Source organism: Nothobranchius furzeri, chromosome 13 (genome assembly GCF_043380555.1).
Source record: "Nothobranchius furzeri strain GRZ-AD chromosome 13, NfurGRZ-RIMD1, whole genome shotgun sequence".
Taxonomy (NCBI): Eukaryota; Metazoa; Chordata; class Actinopteri; order Cyprinodontiformes; family Nothobranchiidae; genus Nothobranchius; species Nothobranchius furzeri.
Genome location: NC_091753.1, coordinates 53,321,854 through 53,345,489, shown reverse-complemented (window position 1 = coordinate 53,345,489; position 23,636 = coordinate 53,321,854). Strand labels below are relative to the sequence as shown.

Sequence of the window (23,636 nt, the reverse complement as noted above, 5' to 3'; positions counted from 1 at the left end):
ATCGTGTTCAACACTGACCAGAAAAGCAAACAAACAGAAACAGCTGATTGCTCCCACAGTCCGTAGTAGGTGGTTATAACCTACAGAAAGACGCGTTGGCAGCTAATTGCGCCATCGTTTGACTCCTTAAAACAAACAGAAAAAAGTAAAACAAAACAATAACAGGCCGACAGAGGAATACAGTCAAACAGCTTTAATAGCCCTTAGGTCATGTTGCACTCATTTCTTCGGTTTTTTGAAAATCTTGAAGGTGTGTTTCTTGCGGCTGGCAGTGGAATCTGTGTCTTCTCCGGTTGAGCAACTGTCTTCCTCCAGAGGGCTCTTTTTGGAGGACAGTTGAGGGATGCGGCTGCTACCTTTTACCCCCACAACTCCTGCTTGCCCTCCTGTGGGTGACGGCGTATCTGGCTCAGTGGAGTTGGGACTGAAAGAGCGAGACGACTCCGACAGACTGTTGATTTCTCCCAGGCTGGGGGATTTCTGCATGTGGTGAATCTCCCTCATGAGGATCGGGCTTCCAGACGAAACCTCTGCAGCGTTTCCCTCGTGCGTGCGGTTCCCGCCGTTGGGGGTGTACGCGTGCAAGGAAACTGCATCATCAGCCCGGTTGGACACCCCATGAATGAGAGAGGTTGGTTTGATTAGGTGGCTTTTGGAGCCGTAGGCAGACAACCGATCCCCAACTTGAGAAAGAGACAAGGAAGAGTCGGAATCGGAGCGGTTTAGGTCTCTGTGGGGGAAAAATACAATGCACTCATTAGAAATAATAAAGGGGACAATAAAAGAAGCCCTGCATGCTTTGGTTTGTCTACTTAATGCCTGCAAAGCCAGAAATGGGATAAGTGCAGCTGTGATGGTGAAACATCACACGTTAGGGGACATCACACGTTAGGACAAAAAGAAAGAAGCAAAAAGAGAGGCAACCAAACTAAAAGGTCAAACCCAAACCAACAGGCAGTGAGAAAACAACCCACACACATGCAGAGTGTGTGAAGGAAGAAGAGTACCCGAAACTGTTGCTGCATGAGGACTGACTTTTGGAGACGTCTGAGAATGTGAAGTCAGGAATGGAATCCATGGGCTGGAAAGAAGCATGAAATACATGGGAGGAGGGAGGGGCTAGACCACCAGCCACAGAGCCAGATAAGCAGGAAGAGGACAAGGACATGGAGGGCACAGACTGAGGGTTTGGGTGGGAGGAACAGATGACTGACGGATGAGAAACAGCTGAGGAAAGAGGCGGCAGAGGGAGGCACTCGAGCTGCCCGTACGAATGGCTGCGTGACTGCCTGAAGGCGGGTCTAGGCTTTGACGGGTGGATTCCCTCTCCATGATGCCCTGCTAGTAGGGAACTCTCTACCAACCTCTGGGAGCCCAAAGCCAGCTGAGGGTCAATGTGGCGTTGGCGCAGAGACATCATACTGGGAGCTGTTGGCACAGAACGGCAGGATTACTGACAGACACATAAAACACATCCTAAAGGAGAGGCCAGACCAGCGGGGGGGGGGGGGGTTCGTGGAGAGCTGTTCAGACGTGTGGTTTGGATATTTAAACTTTGTATCACAGTTAAGAGGTTTGGAACTAGGGATGTCCGATATTATCACACGACATTGGTATTAGAATGCATTATCGGAAATTACTGCCATGGGTTTTTACTCTTAATGATACGTTTACATGCAATGCACACACTAAACATCAAACTTTACGTCTCTGCTAACTCTCACCCCTCTGGGCCGCTATCGTCCCGTCTGTTGTGATGGATGGAGGACCCAGGTAAGAGCGGAATGAGATAGACGATCCAACCGCCCAATCGTTGGCTTCGTACTGAGCCGAGTTATTGGCCGAGGTTTGTAGACAAATGTGAGAGAAATGCTTTAATAATTTTTTTAAATCTCCACAACATATTTATAGCTTTACTTTGTTAGAATGAGGCATGGAAAGACAATGTTTTCATCTAGATTGTTTCGCAGATTTGCCGTTGTAGCTTTAATTGAATTTGTTAACATATTTTGCACAGATGTTTAAAGTTGAAGCATGCATGATAGGAGATATGTGAAGTTAGTTACCTGGATTTATTGGGGGGGGGTTATGAAAGGGGGACCCTGTATTCATTAGCATCAGTTTATATTTGTATCAGAAATAAGAGTTGGGCTTTACTGGACACCAGTAAAAAGGCCAATATCGAACATCCCTAATTTCAATCTATTACAACAAAAATTAAATCCAACAAAATGATTAGTTTTAACATAAAAGGAAAGGATAAGAAGGCAGGAGTGCACTGGTAACAAATAAGAGGTGGAGGCATGAGAGTTAAAATTGAGAAGATTTGTAAATAAACAAGAGATGCACGATATATCGACATCAACATCGATATCGGATGTTAGTCTTGTTTTGACATATCCACATCGATCCCATAAGTAAAACTGGGCTGATATATTCACCTTGTTTCTGTTTGTGTATCGGTTTTGGGAGGGGGAGAAGTAGAGCCCTGCACTGAAGCCCTAGGCCCACGGGTCGGCCCGGCCCTCGGGCCGGGCTTCGGGCCAACGACTGTGCAATTATCTTGGACACGGGCCGGGCGCCTTTACTTTTAATCAAATTCATAAAAAAAACCTGAAAAACTTAAACGCAGCAGCACCTGCCTGCTTCTCACGCACCGGCACCCGTTAGCTCAGTTAAGGTCTGTGTGGTTTATAATATAAACGAATTCTCAAACTGCTGATTGAAACATGTGCCCCTATTCTAATATGCCATTTTATGTCCACTCTGTCAGAAACCATTCGTTTAATCTCATGAAAACGGCAGCATTCTATTTTCCTGTGAATAAATTCGCTCTGCAGTTAAAAAAAATCCAGCATTCATTGCTGGGGCTATTTTTTCTGACTGCAGAGCGCATTTTCAAACGCTTTATTAACTGGGGGGCGTTTATTTAATCTGCCGCTCTGAAAATGTGCTCTGCAGTTAGAAAATTAGAATGCTGCTTTTTTTTCTAATTACACAAGAGCGCATTTTCAGAGCAGATTAAATTTACAAACGCATCCAATAAATAAGAGTGTTCGTAAATTTCATCTGCCGCTCGAAAAATACGCTCGGTTAGAAAAAAAAGCGGCATTGATGCTCTTTTTCTTTCTTTTTTACTGCAGAACGCTTCCCACAGATTATTAGAATGCTGAGCATTCTATCACGCTAAAACATTATGAAAGGTCAAAAAAAAAAAAAAGCCGGGCTCGGGTCAGGCCAGAGAATCCTGAAAAGTTTTTCAGACCGGGTCGGGCTGGGGCTCCACCGCCTCGGGCCGGCCCGGACACGGGCTCAGATTTTAGGCCCGTGCAGGGCTCTAGGGAGAAGGTCATGTGGTACTGTGACAGTAGTAACGGTGCAGAGAAGGTGATGGGGGTTAACCGAAGCAGAGAGGCAATGTAGGTGAAGTGGTCGCAGTGCCAAAAGTGTGGGGAACATGCTAGAATATATGTAGTATCTGTAAATACCGGTTATCGGCCATAACAGCAGTAATAATATCAGATATTAATATCGGCTCTAATTTTCATATCAGTGCATCCTCTAGACAAAAAATGTTTTCATTCAGCTGTGTCCATTTGCAACATGGCGCTAGTTAGAAAGGTGCAACAAGGATCTGGTCAAAGGGGAGGGCGGAGCAAGAGACTGAGGACTGGACTGGGGCGTGAACAAATAGCCAACCAGAATATTTCCACATGGGCCGACAGAGTGAAAGATTGGACCAAGGGTCACTGGCTCGACGCTCCAGCTGCAGGGTGCCATCTGACATTAGGTGGTGTTGGGAGTCAAATGACGGTACGGTGGTGGAGGGAGAGAGGGGAGTGAGACGGGGGTGGTTGATGGTTATTAAAAGGCAATGTGATTCTGAGTGCTACTCCTGTTATTCAAGGCTAAAATATAAAAAAATAAAAAATAAACAGCTACGAAATATTAAAAATGCTTTCTTGACATAAAATTCGTAGAAATTGTTTTTACTTAGGAATTCTACATCCAAACAATGTTTTTTGCATTGGCGGCTCGGAGGTGCATTGGCTGCGTTTGGCACATTTCGTTTGCAGCAGCTCTGACTCAGCATCTGTGCAGCATACATCAGGACACGACCGCTACACGGAGGTCTGTTTGAAAAAATGATTGTTGTAAAGTAAACTTCTCTGTAAAGAAAAGGTCCCAGAAGGCTTCAGTCTCAGTCGACTGAGGAAACACTTTTCCAAAGTGAGAACAGTGATAAAAGGTATACAGAGTTAAAAAGGTAGTTGTTTGCAAAAACAAAACAAACAAGTCGATTTACATTTGCAACACGCTTGAGAACAATTACTAAATATAATCCAATATCAATTATTGATACATTTTTAACCCACATACTCTTTGAATGCCACGAAGACAAGTGAACGCAGCAAAGAGTCCAAATTCTCATGCGAGTAGATTTTTTGACTTGGCCTCCGAGGTCTTTGGCTGTTTAGAGATTCGTTTGCTAGTCCCCGCCAACTGCTGATTCAAAGGAGCCTTACATTGAAAAATTCCCGGCACAAGGCCCTCGTCCAAGTCGTCCATGTCATCGGACATGACAAAGGGCTGCGACGTGGCTCTGCCGCCCATGAAGCTGGGATCCACGTTGAGTGCCGAGGCCAACGAGGGAAGGCCTGGGTTGTTGACGACGATGAAGCCCGTTAGCATCTCTATCTGCTGCCAGCGATGCAGCCTCTCCCTCAGAGCAGCAGTCACCTCACCAAGAGCTTGTCTTCAGAGAAAAACAATAGAAATACTTAAACCAAATGAAACACAAACTTTATTTATATCGCTCGTTCCGCACTCGACTTACTTTGCTGCCAATATTTTGTGGTCCACATCATCCAAGGAAGAGCTGTGAGCTACGTGGAAAGTCCCAAAGAGGGTGTTCCTCTTTTTCTTGATCTTCTCTGCCTGTGGAAACAGGTGATTCAGCTTTTGTTTGCACCAGTGGAAACAGTCACGAGTTTTCTAACGTAGGGATCCTTTCTACAAAACACGCTCACCCCTTCTTTGGCCATCAGCAGCTGCCGCTCGGCATTCTGCTTCTTGACGTTGTAGTACTGCACTTCCACCTCATGGGTGAGCTGCAGCCACTTTTGCAGAGACTCTGGAGGAGACCAGCCGCTCCGTGACTCCAGCTCCTTCTCTGCTTTCTTCAGGGCCATGCGAACCTGCAGCCAGTTTCACATGATGAGTGAGGGCTGAAAGCGGCACGTCTAAGAACAGGCATAGCTTAAATTTTCAGATTTTCTGTACACTGGATGCAAAACTAAAAAAAAACCCAACGTGGTTTCAGTAAATGCACCGTACATCCTGGTTCACAAGTGCAGGTCCATACTAATTAATTACCTACAACGCACCCTAAAAGTCTCGACTGGCTCCAGCTCTAATCAGCTTCTGAACAAAATCACCCAAAACAAAACTCTTAACTCCTAAATGAGATCATCCTTTAAGCAAATGTTTGTGTTCGGCTTCCTCGTGTGGGGTTCGTTGACGTTTCACTACTTAAGTGAACAAAATGATTAAGACGTTCTCTCCTGGTGTAAAACAAACATCTGTCATGGCTAAATGTCAGCGAACAGAGTGCTCATACCTGGTCTAGCTCTTGCTCTGCGTACTTCTGGCGACTCAGCTCATTCTCTGTGCCTTCACGCAGCTCTTTCAGTCGTTGGGCCTCCAGCTTTGCTATGTTTATCTCATCCCTCAGCTTCTGTTCTAGGTGCACCTTCTCCACTTCCACCGTGCGATGCTCCTCCTGAGCGATCTGTAGCCTGGAAGCAGGTGATGGATAGATGCTTTGAGTTCAAGTCGTCAAAGGATGCCTTCTTGGACCAAGAAAGGAAAACCTAGCCGTGTGATTGTTTATCTTGGCAAGCGCTGGGGCCTGTGTGTGCAGCTTATGCGTGGAATGTATGCGCCGCCTCAACCGCGCATCACCGGAAACAATAGTTAGCATATAAAGCACGGGACCGTGGTCAGCTGCTAGGCAGCTCACAATAAACTGACATCAGAGGGAGCAGAGCCAAGAATAGGAACAGCTGCCAGTGAGTAACTTTAGAACGGCACAGTGTGATTCCCAACGCTCCAGTAGTATCCAGAGCTGGCTTCTATCTGTGCCTTTGAAAGGCCGCCCATGGCATAATTCTTCAACACATACCCCTTAATGTAATGTTAACGGTGATTAACTTGTTTTACATTCGTATTTTAACTTTCCAGTGCTTATAGCGACGTCATCGTCCAGTCAGTAACAGGAAGTAGTCTCAGCAGAGGTGGGACAGACGAGCAGACAAACAGAAGCTGATCCAGACGGGTAGTTATGGAAAATCGGTCTAGCTGGCAAACGCTCTCAGCTCTGACCTTAACCACCTCTAAGCTGAGATATAAAATCCCTGGCAGAGTCACGATGTTCAGAAGAGAAGATACCAAAGACACCGCATAACCCAGGAGCAAACAAGGAAAGATCACATTTCTGTATTTAAACAAGAAATCGTACAAAATCTGATGACATAGTTGATTTCCAATTAATTCTTCCTAGATGGTCGTGTCGGGTTTTAAAGATCCAGCTGTCCTTTTGCTGTTGCCCTTGTCCTCATTCCTTCATTCGTCCCACGCCCGTTTCCGAATGAGGGTGAATTAGCACCAAGGCTGTCATGTTAAGCAGCGTACTTATCACCATCTGTCTACTGAGACGCGTTTCTGAGCGCACAGGACATCCTGCTTTTGTCAAAGCCTCATCTTGTGGTCTCCCAACAGAGAAGCCATATCGGAGCCGGGCTACTCGATAACACCACAGGATCTGTTTGGAGGTACGGAAACCAAACGGCTGGCGGTGGAGCTCAGTAAGACACGCAGAGGACACACAACTCTTCTCTCTGCTACAAAAACATGGATGACTAGAGCTGAAAGAGTCTTGTTTGTTGATTCCTACAGCCAAGGCCATTGGCTGTCAATGCTGCAACACTAATCAATGTGATGTAGTTAAGTATCGACACAAAATCTTTACAAAACATTTGTTTCACACGAGTTTCCACAAAACTACAATGCTGAAACTGCAGCCAAAACTAGAAGGATGTGAGCAGAACATCCCGTTCATCCCCACCACAGCACTTTGTTCAAAATAAGTAAAGTTTACAGCAAGCAAGTGTGATAAAGGAGTTATTTGAACTGTTATTAAAAAGTCTGCATTTTTGGGACACCTTCTGTGGTCTTGTTACCTTTTCAATGGTAGAGTGTCCGCCCTGAGACAGGGAGATCAGGGTTCAAATCCCAGTCGGGTCATACCAAAGACTTTTAAAAAAAATGGGACCCAGTGCCTCCCTGCTTGACACTCAGCTTTAAGGGGATGGAGTGGGGGTTACACCACCAAACAGTTCCCGAGCACAGCCACAGCTGCATCTCACCGCTCCCCACGGGGTTGGGTCAAATACAGAGATGAATTTCACCAGTGTGTGATGAGGATAGCCTGGCAAGCCAGACTAAATAAATGTATTTATTAGTCTGGCAACGCTCCATTGACGGCTATCGGTTGTGGGGCGGGTTCTACCGTTGTCTTTCAAATGATCTCTGCATGCTACTGGACAATGAATGTGACATACTCACTGCAACAGCTATCGGTAAATGAGGCAGTCCGCAGTTGAAGAAGGAGAAAACACAATTTTTTCTAAAAAAAAAAAGCACTTAAATACATCTATCTGCTCCTGATTCTGATGAAGCCCAAGTTCTAATAGTCCAACATTGATGTAAAAGCTGTTTCAAACGAGCTGTTGCCATCTTGTTTCACTCTGTTGCATCATCCCACCCGCCAGGCATATAGAGTGCCCTGATTGGCCCACAGAGCAGATAAAGCTCTGTGATTTGTTCACTAAGCAGATAGAGCACTATGATTGGCCCACCATTATGGACCAATCACAGCTCTTTATGTGTTTGAAACCCCTCTAGAGAGCTGTGATTGGCCAGCTGTTAGGGGCTGCAGAGGTTCCAGTGGAGCATTCCTAGACCAAACTTTGCAAAGCAAGAGTTTGGTCTGGTTCACTAGGCTATGATGAAGACTATGGGGCTTCAACACAATCCACTCCAAAACTGGAGGTACAAGTGTTCCAACGAAGCCCACGGCCACTGTGACTGACCCGTCCCTAAATATCAGGTGAATTCATCCCCAAAAGTTTAACATCCTCACGGTGCTGTACGGGTGGGCAAAATGGTCGAAAATGATATGTCAGAGAATTTTGACGATCAAACCATAAATCTGACATATAACAAAGTAAAAAAAAAAAAGACCTATTGTTACATTAAATCTTTGGCAGAAACAGAAGGGTCTCGTGAAATCCGTTTCATCTTTTCTCAAATTGTGTTTTAATTTCACAGAATTCTGCATTCCCGCTCCAAATGTATTAACTGAAACGGTGCTAATTATAAAATGAATGGAAAATAACTCAACAAATCAGCAGCCACTGGTTTCTAAATATAATGAAAATTAATTTACTGTTGCAAACTTGCCAAAGTGTTGCAGTTCTGCAGAACACGCGAGTGCTTTAGCAAGATTTTTAATGGATATTACGTGTTAGGAACAAAAGACCTTTTGGTTTATTTGCAAAATTAGGCTTTACTGTGATTTACAGACGATGTTTAAGAACTGCAAAAGAAGAGGAGGGGTGACGTCAAAGAGACGAGTAGGAGAGAATGTGGTGGATGACGGTATTTATTCAAAGTTCAATGAAGTTCACAGAAACCAGACAGGTGGACGAATCTTGTTCACAGACGGGTCCGAGCCCTGCTAGCTCTCCGACTGACTGTAAACGGTCATCTTCTACGTCCAGACAATCGTGTGATGAAGTCACAAGGTTAATGTTCTGCCCTAAACTTTGAAATCAGATTTTTTTGGGGGGGGGGGGCATTGATGATTCAACAAGTCGAGTTCAGAGTGATACGACATCAATCTCCTGTTCAAAGTCCCTAAGAATCAAGTCAGGAATGTTGTGTGGTCATGTTACAATGCTCATGCCACTGGCCTGGGTACAGATGGACCTCTCGGTCATTTTAATCTAACAAAACACGACATCCCCAGAGGTTCAACTCTTTCCAGTTTGTTCACTCCACAAGTGTTCCTACTGAATCGGCCTCAGGTCAAATATGTTTGTGTTCAAAAGAAAACCAAAATGATCCAAATAAGTGCCAAGTGTCGTATTTTAAAAATTAAATTATTAACTTTTTCTAAAAGAAGCATTTCCAATAAGGTAGAAACACCACAACAACTATTGGTCGCTCCTATAGAGAAACCTTACATAAACAAGCGAGTGTACGCACACAGGTGCTCACATGGTGCTCTCATAAGTATGGACTTGGGCATTTTCAACACATGTCTTAAGGCTGTGGTTGCCACTTAATGCACTGTGATTTATTATTGTGTGATTGTTCAGTTAATCAATGTTGATTATATATTTCTTGATCAAGTTGATGCAGTGAAAACTGTATCTTGTTGTACTGTTGTTGTGTCCCATTTTTTGTTTTGTTTATTCTTTTTGTTTATTTTTCTTCTCTCTCTCTGCAGGCCTAGAAGCAGACTCTTGTTCATTATCGTTTATTTATGTCTCTTCCATCCTCTTCGCCCCCCATGAAATGACTAACCCCAAAAGTCCACTATCTCCGCTCCGGCACGAACGCCGCGGCAAAAACGGTCCCGTTGTAGTCAATCAGAGCTGTTCCACTACTGCGGCCGTGCGGCGCAGTGCGCCGCCCGCTGTTCCGCCATCCGGCAAAAATAGAATCGATCCTATTTTTGCCGGACGTCGGAGCACCTGTCAATGGACAGAAATCACAACCGCCCAACAGAAAAAGGAGCAAGCACAACTTCCGTTTTTCACAATAAATTGATAAACAAAAAGCGTTTTTTGTTTCATATGCACAGGTTTAACAACTTTTAACAACTATCAATGGCGGTTGAACTTTAAATGCACAAAATAAGCCATAAATACAGTTTCCACTATCAAAGTAGTCACCGTTTGTTGATCCAAACACTGCTGATCTCTCAACACAAATGATGGGCAGATTAAACAGTTCATTTCGATGCTTCTCCCACACAACGGGTGTTTGGATCTAACTTCCGCGTTTATTGCTCGGACTGTATCGCAAGATCTCGAAAATCCCGCGCATGCTTGTTTGCCCACCTCAGGTCTCCGCACCGGAGCGGAGCCGTTGCAGAGCGGGTACCAGTAAAAATTGAGTTTGGAAGCGAGCGGCAGCGGAGGGCGGGGGCAGAGCGAGAGGATCGGACATACTTGGAGGCACATACTAAATCCTACAGAAAATTACTTTTCTTTACTGGTTTTAAGTATAATCCTCATGAACATAAACAGACTGCTGCAAGTTGTTGAATGTGGTGTGTAACGTTTTCTGCTCTGACCTCAGAGCTGCTTGATTCATGTGTTGAATCAGATAATGAGAGATATTTTCTTCTTTCAGCTCTTTTTGTTGATATTTAAATTCTGTGGTTCATTTTTTTTCTTTTGAATGAATAAAATAAATAAATATGCACACATCTCACCTCAGACTGGCTAACAGCAACATGACTTTTCTGCTGCCTTCTTTAAAAAACCCAAATACTTCAAAGCATTATCTTGGGAAAAAACAATAAAATAAAAAAAGCAATGTTTGTTTAATTTCCACAAGTAACATGCCTGAACATGTTGCACCATGTTGTGGAGTTGCTAATGCTAATGGTTAGCTTCAACTAGCAGAGACGCCTTCTGCTCTCTCCTTTCTGTGGGTGGGCCTAAGCAAAGGTGGGTGGGGCCTTTACCCCCAAATTCCACTACCTCGGCTCCGCTGCGCTCCGCTCCGCTCCGACACGAACGCCGGAGCAAAATCGGTCCCGTTCTAGTCAATCAGAGCAATTCCACTACTGCGGCCGTGCGGCGCCGTGCGCCGCCCTCTGTTCCGGCGTCCGGCAAAAATAGAATCAATCCTATTTTTGCCGGACGTCGGAGCACCTCCGCAGTAAATGGACAGAAATCACAAACGCCCAACAGGAAAAGGAGCGAGCACAACTTCCGTTTTTCACAATAAATCGATAAACAAAAGGCGTTTTTTGTTTCATATGCACAGGTTTAACAACTTTTAACAACTATCAATGGCGGCTGAAGTTTAAATGCACAAAAGTAAGCCATAAATACAGTTTCCACTATCAAAGTAGTCACACTTTGTTGATCCAAACACTGCTGATCTCTCAACACAAATGATGGGCAGATTAAACAGTTCATGCCGATTCTTCTCCCAAACAACGGGTGTTTGGATCTAACTTCCGCGTTTATTGCTCGGACTGTATCGCAAGATCTCGAAAATCCCGCGCATGCTTGTTTGCCCACCTCAGGTCTCCGCACCGGAGCGGAGCCGTTGCAGAGCGGGTACCAGTAAAAATTGAGTTCGGAAGCGAGCAGCTGCGGAAGGCGGGGGCGGAACGGAGCGGAGCGGAGCGGAGGTAGTGGAATTTGGGGGTTAGTCTTAATTTTCTCAGTGAGTGGAAGAGACTGGGTTTTTTTTTCTGAATCTTTTCTCTCTTTTTTTTTTCCCCGGACCTGCGCTGCTCTGGGTGGCTGCATGTTGGAGTAGCTCTGTTGACTATATGTAAATTTTGTAAGTAAAATTATTTTTTTGGACATTTTACTTTTCTGTCTCTGGTGCTGTGAAGCTTGGAGGATTTTTACTGTTATTTTTTAGCTTTTCTCACTTTTTGAGCATTTGTTTTGATGCGTAACCATGGCAACAAGCTGGTTTACAATCGGGAGCAGCTGATTAACATTGGAAAGGCTGAAGTAATACCTCAACTGAAGCCACAAATCCCAAATGAGCTAAAACGCAAGGAGCGTGGGTGCAGAGCGGGAGCAAAACGGAGACAGAGAAAGATGAAATTCAAACCATCTCTTCCATCGATCATAATGGCCAATGTGAGATCACTAGCCAACAAGATGGAGGAACTCCAAGCCCTTTCAAGGACTCAGCCAGAGTTTCAGCAGTTTTGGAACCGCTGGAGGAGATAATGTAAAGAAGGATTCTCCAGAGAATCAAGAAAATGATGGACAACCCTGAGCATTCTCTTCACAAGACTGTCCGACAACGGAAGAGTGTCTTCAGTCAGAGGCTTCTTCAGTTTCGCTGCAACACTGACCGCTACTGGAGCTCCTTCCTGCCAACAGCCACTGTAATATACAACTCTTTGATGACTTGATTATTATTATTATTATTCTGAGCTATTACAGCAATCAATTTCCCTCTGGGATTAATAAAGTATTTTTGAATTTGAACTATTTTCCTTTCAGCAGCTGATGCAGGTCGTGGGGGTTGAAGGGTAACTTTCACATTCTCTAGTCATCTAGTTTCATAAAGAAAAAGTATTTCATGGTTTGACTTGTGGTTACTGCAAAAATCCCTTACTTCTGCTGCAAGTCATGTAGACTCTTCTCAGCTCTCTGCAGGCCCTCCAGGTCCTTCATCATCTTCTTCATGTGGTCCTTTGAGTAGCGATTCTGGATGTAGGCAAACCAGCAGCCACCCATCCCGATGACTATCGACACAACCAGCATGAAATCCTTCAAGTGGTTATGTCTATTCACTAGAAAAAGGGGTGAAAAAGTGTTATTCAGATAAATAACCCAAACAACAGCAGAACTTAGCAGACGAGTTTTAATCCAGCACTAAATGGTAACATAATGTAGTTTTCTCTGGTGTGAAAATGTAATTTCTTTTAGTTTGTGTTCAAATAAAAACTTAGCTGCATTTACTTAGTAATGCTGTTAGTAAAAGTGATTCATAGCATTTAGATGCGTCACCAGAAAGAAATGAAACAACATTGTTCAATGAAAGTCAGAAAACCTTCTCCCCTGAGCAATAAAGGCTATTTTAAAGGAGAAATATGTAATTTTACAGTGAAATCATCACTAAACAGTCTAATGTCTCCATCATGCTGAAGGGAAGGTTACATTGAAATTGAATTCCTTCTCAGCTGGCTGGGGCACTGTCCGTTTTTCTCCTTAGAAAACAAAATAAAAAAAAAACACAAAGACAGACATAGTCTTTATTTGTAAGCCCGTGGGTTTGCTGAGTCTGCACCGAGCTAAAGCTGCTGCACCAGAATTTGTATTTTGACACCAGCAGGGAAAAGCTCCAGAGTAGTTTAAATAAACAAAGCCAGTAAACAGGAGCATCCCAGAGGTTCTTTCTCACTCCTATGAAGCCAGGGCCTCCTTTTGTTTTACTGTAATATTGGTTGAAAAAGGCTGGTGGCTAACATTGAGCTATCAATGCTAACAGTGAATTAGAAGCAAATAGTTGTCTCTAAAGGAATCAGAAGCTACTTTTTCAGATACCAACAATTTATATTACAGTGAAACGTATGTTTGAAGTGAATAATGAGTCAATCGTGGCACTGCACTTCTTTGAATGGGTCGTTCAGAGCTATAACAGCGAGCTAACAGCCAACAACCACACTCCCTGTAATGGCGGAGGCATATTACCATAAGTGTAGTAAAAGCTCCCTACTGTAAAACACCCACAAGTGCTAACACCCGATATGACAATGAAAAGGATTTCTAAGGCCTTAAATTTGGAAAAGCAAATTTAAGACTTTTTAAGGACCTGCGTGTGTTGATATCAGGTGTCCTCCTGTAGTGTGTAAAGGTGACCACATGGTGGCACTGGGGTGGTATATATACATACCAGGAAGTGTTTGTAGTAGGGAGTGGCAGTCTGCAATAAACACAGTACAGCATAGACACTGGAGTTTATCCAATCATTTGACAAACATAACACCGCGGATACCCTGTACAAGGTGCACCTTTAAGTCCAACAGTTGCACGGATAACAGAGCCAACACAAAGCTGTTTTTCAAGCCTTGCAAGTTGCATGATGAGACAAGTTACTTTTTCTGGCAAAACCTTATTAGGTGAATGCAGGAAGGAGGAGTCAAAGATTTTGTCTACATCCTGGAATTAAAAAAAGGAACGAATGACATCCCTAGGAAATTGTTTTTCTTCAAAACTCATTGAACACTAAGCCTGTAAGTCACATGCTCCATTAATTTAGCTGGTAATAAAAATGTTTTAGGATAGACGTGTGCCGTCTAGTCCTGATGTCTGAGCTAATAAAATTCAGAACAAACGCAGACTCGGCAGTGTTGGAGAGCTCTGCTTCTTGTGTTGGAACTAAAAGAACCTGAAATTTCAAGATTACCTGCAACCTACTACCCTGAGCTATAGTGAGTAACACACCTGTGATTCAGCAACAAAACATATTATGCCAACACCTTAAATTATAGCCCCAACAATTAAACGAAACAAAAGTGTGCGTGCGTGCATGCGTGCGTGCGTGCGTGTGTGTGTGTGTGTGTGTGTGTGTGTTTATTTTGTCCATGTTGAGTTTGTTACTGTGACTCTGCGATGATTCTTGAAGGTGCAGGAGCAGATATTTTGAAGAGCATTTTTTTTACCACATTGATTGATTTACATAAGGAAGGCCACCAATATATTAATGTTGCAATCCTGGAAAACCATCATCCAGTCACTGAATGTCCCGTTCTTAATGGATCTTGATTAGGGATGTGCAAATCCGATCAAGTGATCGAAAATCGGTCCCTATCGCGTGGTTTCAGGCCTAATCAGAATCGGGCGTTACTTCCCGTTCTGGACTCGGATACCGGGTTCAAATTACAGTAGAGCTAAGGGGAACCTGGTTCTAATATCAAATTTGATTCGATAAATATTCAAATATTCTGTTTCTTCCTATATAGTATTATCTATATGGACTTTCAGCATAGCAGGGATTCTTTTGAGCGAAGACGCAGAGCGCTGATGATTCATGCGCTCCAGGCAGCTGCTTCCTGCCCACAGCTTCGGTAACATTCTCAATGTGGCGACCACCCAAAAAATATGTAATTAACACATGATCGTTCATGTCCGTTCATATTCCCTCTGGTAATTTCTGTCTTTTATTTGAGCCAGATGCGCTCTGCAATTATTTATCAGCATGTAATATTTATATATTTGATATGATTCAGATCACCTCTAAAACTCAGTTCCATGCCCAGAGACGAATCAAAGCATTAAAAAAAAAAAAACAAGGCAAAATAGACCCCTGCCAGGTATTTTAACTTGGGGTACTATTTATTTTTATATTAGACTTTTATATTTGCACTTAAGTCCAAAAGTGAAGAATTGATGTTGTTTATTACTGCTCCTCCACATCAAGAGGAGCCAGTTGAGGTTGCTCGGGCATCTGGCCAGGATGCCTCCTGGACGCCTCCCTGGAGGCCTAAAGGGAGACCCAGGACACGTTGGAGGGACTATGTCTCTCACCTGGCCAGGGAACGCCCTGGGATTCCTCCAGAAGAGCAAGCCCAAGTGGCTGGGGAGAGGGGAGTCTGGGCCTCTCGACTTAGGCTACTGCACCAGCGACCCAACTTCGGATAAGTGGATGAAAATGGACGGACGGACGGATGGATGGATATTACTTGATTGTTCTAGCTAACTGTGTTGTTTGTTAACAGAGTTGTTAAATGTTAAGGTAAATTACATTTTAAAAAGGAACATTCTAGATCCGTTTCTTTGCTTTCTCGAAAGTATCGGATCAAGACTCGATATCGGTTGATTCTCAAAATCAAATGACTCGGACGCGCTTTTTTGGCATGGAGCAGCTGAACAGGAAGTGAAGCCAGAGCTGGGCTAACTATATTGGCTAGTTTACTAAACAGTTATTTTGTTACTAGAGGTGGAAATTAAACGCATTAATTTTCATTAATTAATTAGAGAAAAAATGTTGTGTTAAAAATGTTCTGCTTGATCACAAGCATCTGCTGCCACCTAGTGTTCAGCTCAGTACGCAACACTTAAAATGTTCCATGTTCATTTGCACTTCATCCATAACACAGTCACTAATATTTATACATCCCAACAAATCTCACAATGGTTACTTTTATAATGAGACCAACATAATCAAATAGACTTTGTGGTTACATAAATATACTCATTAAAGCAAGGGTCACCCACCTGGTGCCCCCAGGCCTTTTAACTAAATAACATTAGTCTACAATAAACAAAAACATTTCTGCTGCCATCTTTTACAACATAAATGCATTATTATAGACTTAAATACAATATTCTTTAAAAACAATAACATGTTTATTATACATGAAGTTTTGTTTAACTCTGACCTATTCCAGTTCAAAGGTCAGTATTGCATCAACCTGGTAGTCCTTCGTATGGCTCAGTAGCCATGAAGTAGCTCTCAGCTTCACAAAGGTTGGTGACCTCTGCATTAAAGCGTCGGTATGTCATCTGTGCCTCACTAACAGTATCTTTAGTAAAGAAAAATGGCTTCAGGGCAAATTGTCTTGAACAATTAAAATTTGATTAATCAAGATTAATTAATTACAAAGCCTTTGATTAATTAGCTTAATATTTAAAATCGCACCCCGCCCCTAATTGTTACGTAGCCTGAGCAGAAGTAGCAGAGCGATTTTACAGTGCGATAAGTCCAGTGCTCCCCGCTGGATCTCTGATCTAGGTCCCAGTGCTCCTCTCTCTTACCCCAGCTTTCCACAGGAGCCGTCAGTAGCACGTTACTGCAGCAGCACGTCATAGCTGCTGATAGGAACTGCTGTGGTCAACAGAACCTTTTCCACTGGAGTCGTCAGCAGCGCGAGTCGGCCGCGTCTCAGGAGCAGCATGTCGCGGCCTTTACGCGCCGGTTCTATTTTCTACGCGCGACGCCTCTGAAACGGGTCAAGTTCGAAATTTTTGGGGAAGAAAAGACAGGAAATCGGACGCAGAAATGGAGAGAAGCTCCCGAGATTTTCAGAATAAAGAACGTACTGCCTTCCGGTTGCTTTACTTTTAAAAAAGGTTACTAACTGTGTGGCCCCGTGAGAAGTTATCACCTAGCTAGCGGTCTCCTTTGTGTTTCAGGTCCGTATTGGCGATTATAAAATGGACAGAACATAAAACACAAACCATGTTGTAATTTTCTCCTGCTTGTTGTTGTGTTTACTGACAAAGTCACTCGTGTGACTTCGTGCTCGGTCGGTGACAGCTGCTCCCCTGCTGCTTCTCGTCTCGTGGGAAGGGCCAAGCAGCAGTTTACGCGAGCTAGACGTGCTGCTGCAGTAACGTGCTGCTGGCGGCTCCCGTGGAAACCCGGGGTTAGACTTTCAGCTAAGACAAGAGTCTGTAGAAGTCTATATCATATTATGAACAGTCAGTCAGAAACCTGGAGGCTCTCTGGCTGTTAGGTAGGTGAGTAACGTTAGGAATTATGGCAGAAAAGGAGCAACAACACGTAAAAAATATAAGAAAATGTACATTTTTTATGGTTGTTTAACAATATAAGTTGTGTCTAGCATTCTCCTGCTGTAGCTTAGAGGCAGAGCCTGCAGAAGGGGGACTGGACCTTTTAATAGTGGGTTTTTTTTGTTAATTTTTTTCCTCCCAAAAATGTAGCTTACTTGAAAGGCCTTGCGTACCTTTAAAAGGAACACTGCATGATGTTACTGGGATCTAATACAGGTCACGCTATTCTGCTGAGCTATTCTATTGTCTCCCATAACAAGCTTTCTAAAACTTCTAATGAATTTCTTACAACATTTTTTTTCTTTACTAATCGAGGAAATTTGCTATTAAACACAGCGAACAACACATTCAATCTATGCCAAAAATGCTATCAATAGACCACAAATGCAAATAAGCAGACCATGATTCACTTAGGGTTATCATTACACAACTGTCCACTATTTCAGACTCAAACCAAAGTGACGGGTGTCTTAAAAAGCTGTTAGAGAGAGACTCTTTGTTTTCAGACACTGTCAAAGCCAGAAGGAGCTCACTAATGTCTCCCTTTGGGTGTGAACACAACACATGTCAGAAACAGACCATTACACATTGTGCCCTGGTGCAATCTTTCTCCAACGCAAATGTCTGATTTCTTTAGAGGTTCATTAAATTTCTTTTGACTTCATTAATGATTAGATGAGCTCTTACAGCAACCCATTAAAAATACACACTTTCATCTTTGTGCAGTCTAAGTTATTCACAATATAAAAACCAGCAACACAGCTTCATATAAACCTATTAACTAGCGATGCACCGATCAGGTTTTTTGCTGCCGATCACCGATACCGATATCAAAGAATGCTGATCACGATACCGATCACCGATACGATCACGTGGATTGGCCAGAAATTTTCTACAACATTATAATGAGTGCTACAAACTACATAATCTGGGAATAAAGGAAATGTAACCTAATCTAAAATGGTCTGCTGATCGGTCTGCTTTGATCTATTTTGAAAACTCCGATCAAAACCGATAGGGGCGCTATCGGCCGATTGGGATCAAATGCCGATCCATCGGTGCATCCCTACTATTAACAAATTATAATAACCCAACTTCTAGGTGTAACAGCCACACCTAGCCTTTTGACACAGACAGCTGAATGGGAAACAGGAGTGACGTGGGACAGGGGACAGGTGTGAGTGAGGACACGGTCCACAAAGCCAATCCTTTTTCAATACCTGAAATGGATATTGAGGATATCAATGACCAAAAACAGGAAGGTCCAGGTCAAGAAAAGATTATAAATGAATACCAGTACATTCAATGAATAAAATTTGGCAAAGCACCATAAAAACAAAGAACAAACACAAACAGAAGGAAACAGTCAGCAGCATGCTAGGAAATTCCCAAGTTAAAATCAGAAAAAGTATTTTTGTTGTTGGGTGACAAAAGCACCTAAAAATAAAAGCTTTAATGCACACAATGTTGTGTGTGTGTGTGTGTTTTTTTGTTTTGTTTTGTTAAAAGTGGAGGACTTCACATGTTCATATCTGATTTAATGTGACCTCATTCTCACACAAGGCCAGTTCCTGAGGACACGTATCTTGAGGAGCACTGAAACTGTACTTGTATGAAAGCGAGACAATAGGATAAACAATCTAATCTGCTAATAAAAAAACAAGACAATGAAGGATGTTACATACTCAGGGGTGCTCCAAAAAGTACAGTATCCAAGGCTTTGAGCTGCAACTTTTGAACATGGCTGCGATCCAAAATCTTCAGAATAGAGAGTGTCAGGGTGGTGTTCTTTACAGCGAGCCTGAGAGAGAGCAGACGCAGCTTCATTTAGCAGGAAGCAGGAAGAAAGAGCTAAGGGCGGAACTCGTTTTGGGCTTAAAACCCAAAGAGTCACTCTTAAAGAAGCAACAGTTATTAAATACAACAAATTATTTAAAACAAAACACCTAAGAAAAACTAATCAGGACTGATGTGGCTGATGAAAACAGGAAATGCGGACCTGGAGAAACAAACTGATGTATAAACCAATACTTGGTTTAATTTCTACTACATTATAATTTACTTCTCCCCACATAAAAACAAATAAATAACACTTCCTTGTTTAAGAAAAAACATTTTGACCAAGTCCAGCGAGCTTTTTTACCTTGGCATGGTGCTTCCATTAAAACTCATCTTCTGAAAGGCGTCCTTGTACTGCGGCAGCTCCACGTAGGAGATCAGCCACACCACCACCTCGTCCACCGTCCAGTTATAAACTGAGTTAGAGAGAAAAAAATATGTTGATACAGTTTGACAATTCTAACAAACATGATAAAATAATACTGACGCTACAGTGCAGTAAAAAATTTTTTAAAAATCTGTTTACGCTTTCTTTTTTAGCACAACTGAGCTAACCGTTGGAGGAAAACAATGAGCATGACTTCAACGCTGACTAGTGTTTGCTCATCAAATATTCAGTACCAGTATTATTGACAGAGATAATAAAGTGTTCCGCCATGGTGCAAAACCGACGCCACTTGTTTGTGTTGCACCACAGACAAATCGATTCAACCATCCTGAGGACGAGCTTTGCAAAGTCCTCATGTGATTTTGTACATTTATTAATAATTATGAGCGATTATATTAATAATAAAGATTTTCCACCTGACTAATATGTGTATAAAAACTGCATTCATTTAGATATTAATAAGTACAATAAGACTAACATGCATCAGCTTGCCAAATGTTATAACTAAGTCTAAATCGGCTTCCAAGCTTGAGACTAATTATAAAATACGCGGTCCGTTATTGTTAAAATGTCTCCATCTTTAACAAACCCCGTTTTTTAGCTCTGGACCTCCAGTTTTACCGAGACACTGCAATGCAGAGTAAGTCAGCACAAGCAAAAGAGAGTTAAGGTGTTGCACCAAGGCAAAGTCTGCACATGATCTCCAGAGAAAACACGGCTCTTAGCTAAACACAAGAAGACTGGTCCCACAGCTTGTCAGACAGAGTGTATGTGAGTTTTGTGCCAACAGATTCAACGATGTCCACTTTCCCACTATCTGAAGCTGATAAGAAAGATGCTCTTTGCTCAACGTGGAATCTAATCAACCACTTCACTCGCTTAGCTGGGAGAGTGAGGGGCTTTAACACTCAGACCTGCGGTCTTTCAGGCAAACCAGAGAGAATATCTTTCAACGCATTAAAGGGAACATAAACTAGACTAGAGGGGATTCAGGGTATGCTACGTACTCTTGAGGTCTACAGAGGTAAAGATCATTTAAGCAATGAAAGAAGACAGACATTCCTGAAGATTAAAACATGAAACAACAAGTAGAAAGATTTGCATTTCATAACCGACTCTGAAACATAAAAACTTCAAAAGGCACGTCTGTTTGTGCAGATTACCTTCAGAACTTTTCCAAGCATTCCACAAGTCCTCCACACTGATGAACTGGTCGTCTCCATGGAAGCTGTTGTGTTTGGCCTTGGGGTCATGGTAGTTAAGGTCCTCTCGTAGGAACTGTAGAGAAGTAAAAGCACATTTTCAACAATTTAAATAGAAAAAGGCCGGACTAAAAAAAGAACGGTGGTTGTTTTTGGTTAGCTCAATGAAATGAGGGAACTAATTTTGTTATATTTACAAAGACTGGATTCATAAAAACTCATCTGAATGGGGCTTTATTAAAAGTTACAGACTATGTGATGGTAAATGACCTGTATTTGATTCAGCGCCTTCTTCTGTTTACAACCCCCCAAGGGGCTTCACAACATCCCAGTCTTACTTTCATTGACAAAATATTTTCTTTTTTTCATGACTAATTTTTTGCAGACACAAAAATCAGATGAAAACAAAAAAAATAACGTATGAAAACTAAATTATGACTAATATTGATGACAAATAAAAGACGACCATGAAATTTCACAGTAACAAAAATCCAATCAGAAAACGCAAAAGATGAGAGAAACAGAAAAAAAAAGAGCCAATCAGAAAATGGAACAGGTGTGACTGGATGATAAAAGAACCAATCAGAGTTCGGAGCCGGTGTCGGTACAGGATCTGCTCGGGTGCAGGATCGGCTCGGGGTCCTTCGACTGCCGATGACGTCACATGACTGCAAATCTACTCGGCTTTCACACACACGTTTTGGAAAGACATCAGCAGTTTTGTTAATAAATTCTTGTTTGTTAACACCTAAATGTTTTCATTATAATTGTAATTTGTTAATTAAACACCATATTATCTTTGTTTGGTTAAGAATGTGAAACTGCATAAAACCAACATCGAACTGACTAAAAACAGAACAGTTCTTATATGTGAAGCCATATCTGTTTGTATTAATGTGGAGTTCATCTGTATATTTCCTTAGTTGTTATCTAAATACATTATCTGACTCAAAATATTGCTTGGTGTCTTTCAATAAAGTTCTTATATTTTATTTGGCCCCATTTCATCAACATCAAGAGCTTTTGAGGGTCACCGTTTATCATTTGCTTATATTTTACATTTCCTTTAGAAATTCAAACATATTTTCTCCAAAAAGTGTTGATTTTTGGACTACAGGACTACAACCGCCAAGACTACAGCCGCAAGTTTGTTCTGACCAATCAAAATCATAACGTGATAACGTAACTTCCGTAAGCTTCATGTTCAGCCAATCAACTACTTTGACGTCATCGGCAGTCGAAGGACCCCGAGCCGATCCTGTACTGACGCCGGTAACAGAAAATGCCCACAGCTGGGAGGAAAAACGGGACTATAGGGTCAGCCGAATCGGTACCAGCCGAGATTTGTCCTTAGTAAAGCCGATTTAAAGTCAGGCGCATCCTAGGGCAACCCGGTGCCGTTGCAGAATTTAATTTAAATGTATTTTTACTTTCCCTAATAATATCTGGATAATAAATACTCTAAATTAACTTTATTTGGGTGTCTGACTAACTCTGAATAGCACGCAGAATTAAGATTTAACATTAAAGTTAAATTCAGAATTCAAAAACTGATTCAGCTTCAATTTTGTACATCAACCAATGTTATTAGTGACATTTAGCAGGAAAATAAGGTGGAAAACGTGAAAATTGACCCATAAAAACTGACAGTACATATCGGCCATCAGCTTACCGTGTCTTCTACATATCGCCACCGGCTTACTGTGTCTTCTACATATCGCCACCGTCTTACTGTGTCTTCTACATATCGCCACCGTCTTACTGTGTCTTCTACATACCGCCATCGGCTTTCCGTATCTTCTACATATCGCCACCGACTTACCGTGTCTTCTACATATCGCCACCGTCTTACTGTGTCTTCTACATATCGCCACCGTCTTACCGTGTCTTCTACATATCGCCACCGTCTTACTGTGTCTTCTACATATCGCCACCGTCTTACTGTGTCTTCTACATACCGCCATCGGCTTTCCGTATCTTCTACATATCGCCACCGACTTACTGTGTCTTCTACATATCGCCATCGGCTTTCCGTATATTCTACATATCGCCACCGGCTTACTGTGTCTTCTACATATCGCCATAGGCTTGACGTGTCTTCTACATATCGCCATCGGCTTTCCGTATCTTCTACATATCGCCACCGGCTTACTGTGTCTTCTACATATCGCCATCGGCTTGACGTGTCTTCTACATATCGCCATCGGCTTACCGTGTCTTCTACATATCGCCACCGGCTTACTGTGTCTTCTACATATCGCCATCGGCTTGACGTGTCTTCTACATATCGCCATCGGCTTACCGTATCTTCTACATATCGCCACCGGCTTACCGTGTCTTCTACATATCGCCATCGGCTTTCCGTATATTCTACATATCGCCATCGGCTTGACGTGTCTTCTACATATCGCCATCGGCTTTCCGTATCTCCTACATATCGCCACCGGCTTACTGTGTCTTCTACATATCGGCCATGGGTAACTGCAAACCATTATCGGTCAACCTCTACCACACATCCAGGGTTTCCCTGGGCTTTAAAAGTGTTATGGTGGTAGCAATGAGCAGGGCAGGGGGATACAACATAAACCTACCCATGCAACCTACCCACACACAGGTGGTAATGTACACAGTTGCCCTGGGGTGCACTGACAGAAGCCAGGTGCCATCAGTTCATATTAGGTTAGTAGTGTTCAAACCAGAGTGATGTTAACCTGAGCAGAAACACGCCCATCAAATGAAAAATGTCTTTCCACAGAATGTTAGGATGAAAGCTAGTCTGCACTGATTGACACAGTTGTCCAAGCGTATAAAACAAACAAAAATCATAACAGCACTACATTGTTACTTCCT

General features: G+C 42.7%; 1 protein-coding gene across 5 annotated transcripts in view; it reads right to left on the bottom strand.

Moving 5' to 3' along the window:
* Positions 1–178: 178 nt before the first annotated feature.
* Positions 179–23,636, bottom strand: part of stim1a (stromal interaction molecule 1a) — a 30,352-nt gene continuing 6,894 nt past the window's right edge. The window contains exons 4-14 of one of the 5 annotated variants that reach the window (XM_054742457.2): positions 20,748–20,862; positions 19,501–19,612; positions 19,043–19,158; positions 12,454–12,631; positions 5,621–5,798; positions 5,031–5,198; positions 4,838–4,938; positions 4,527–4,756; positions 3,700–3,780; positions 1,008–1,428; positions 179–730 (exon numbers count right to left, since the gene is read on the bottom strand). In XM_054742457.2, the coding sequence (XP_054598432.1) occupies positions 220–730; positions 1,008–1,428; positions 3,700–3,780; positions 4,527–4,756; positions 4,838–4,938; positions 5,031–5,198; positions 5,621–5,798; positions 12,454–12,631; positions 19,043–19,158; positions 19,501–19,612; positions 20,748–20,862 (2,211 nt within the window). In that variant the 3' untranslated portion in view covers positions 179–219. The remainder of the gene's footprint in view (positions 731–1,007; positions 1,429–3,699; positions 3,781–4,526; positions 4,757–4,837; positions 4,939–5,030; positions 5,199–5,620; positions 5,799–12,453; positions 12,632–19,042; positions 19,159–19,500; positions 19,613–20,747; positions 20,863–23,636) is intronic. The other 4 variants (XM_054742456.2, XM_015951016.3, XM_015951017.3 and 1 more) reach the window with 4 other exon arrangements.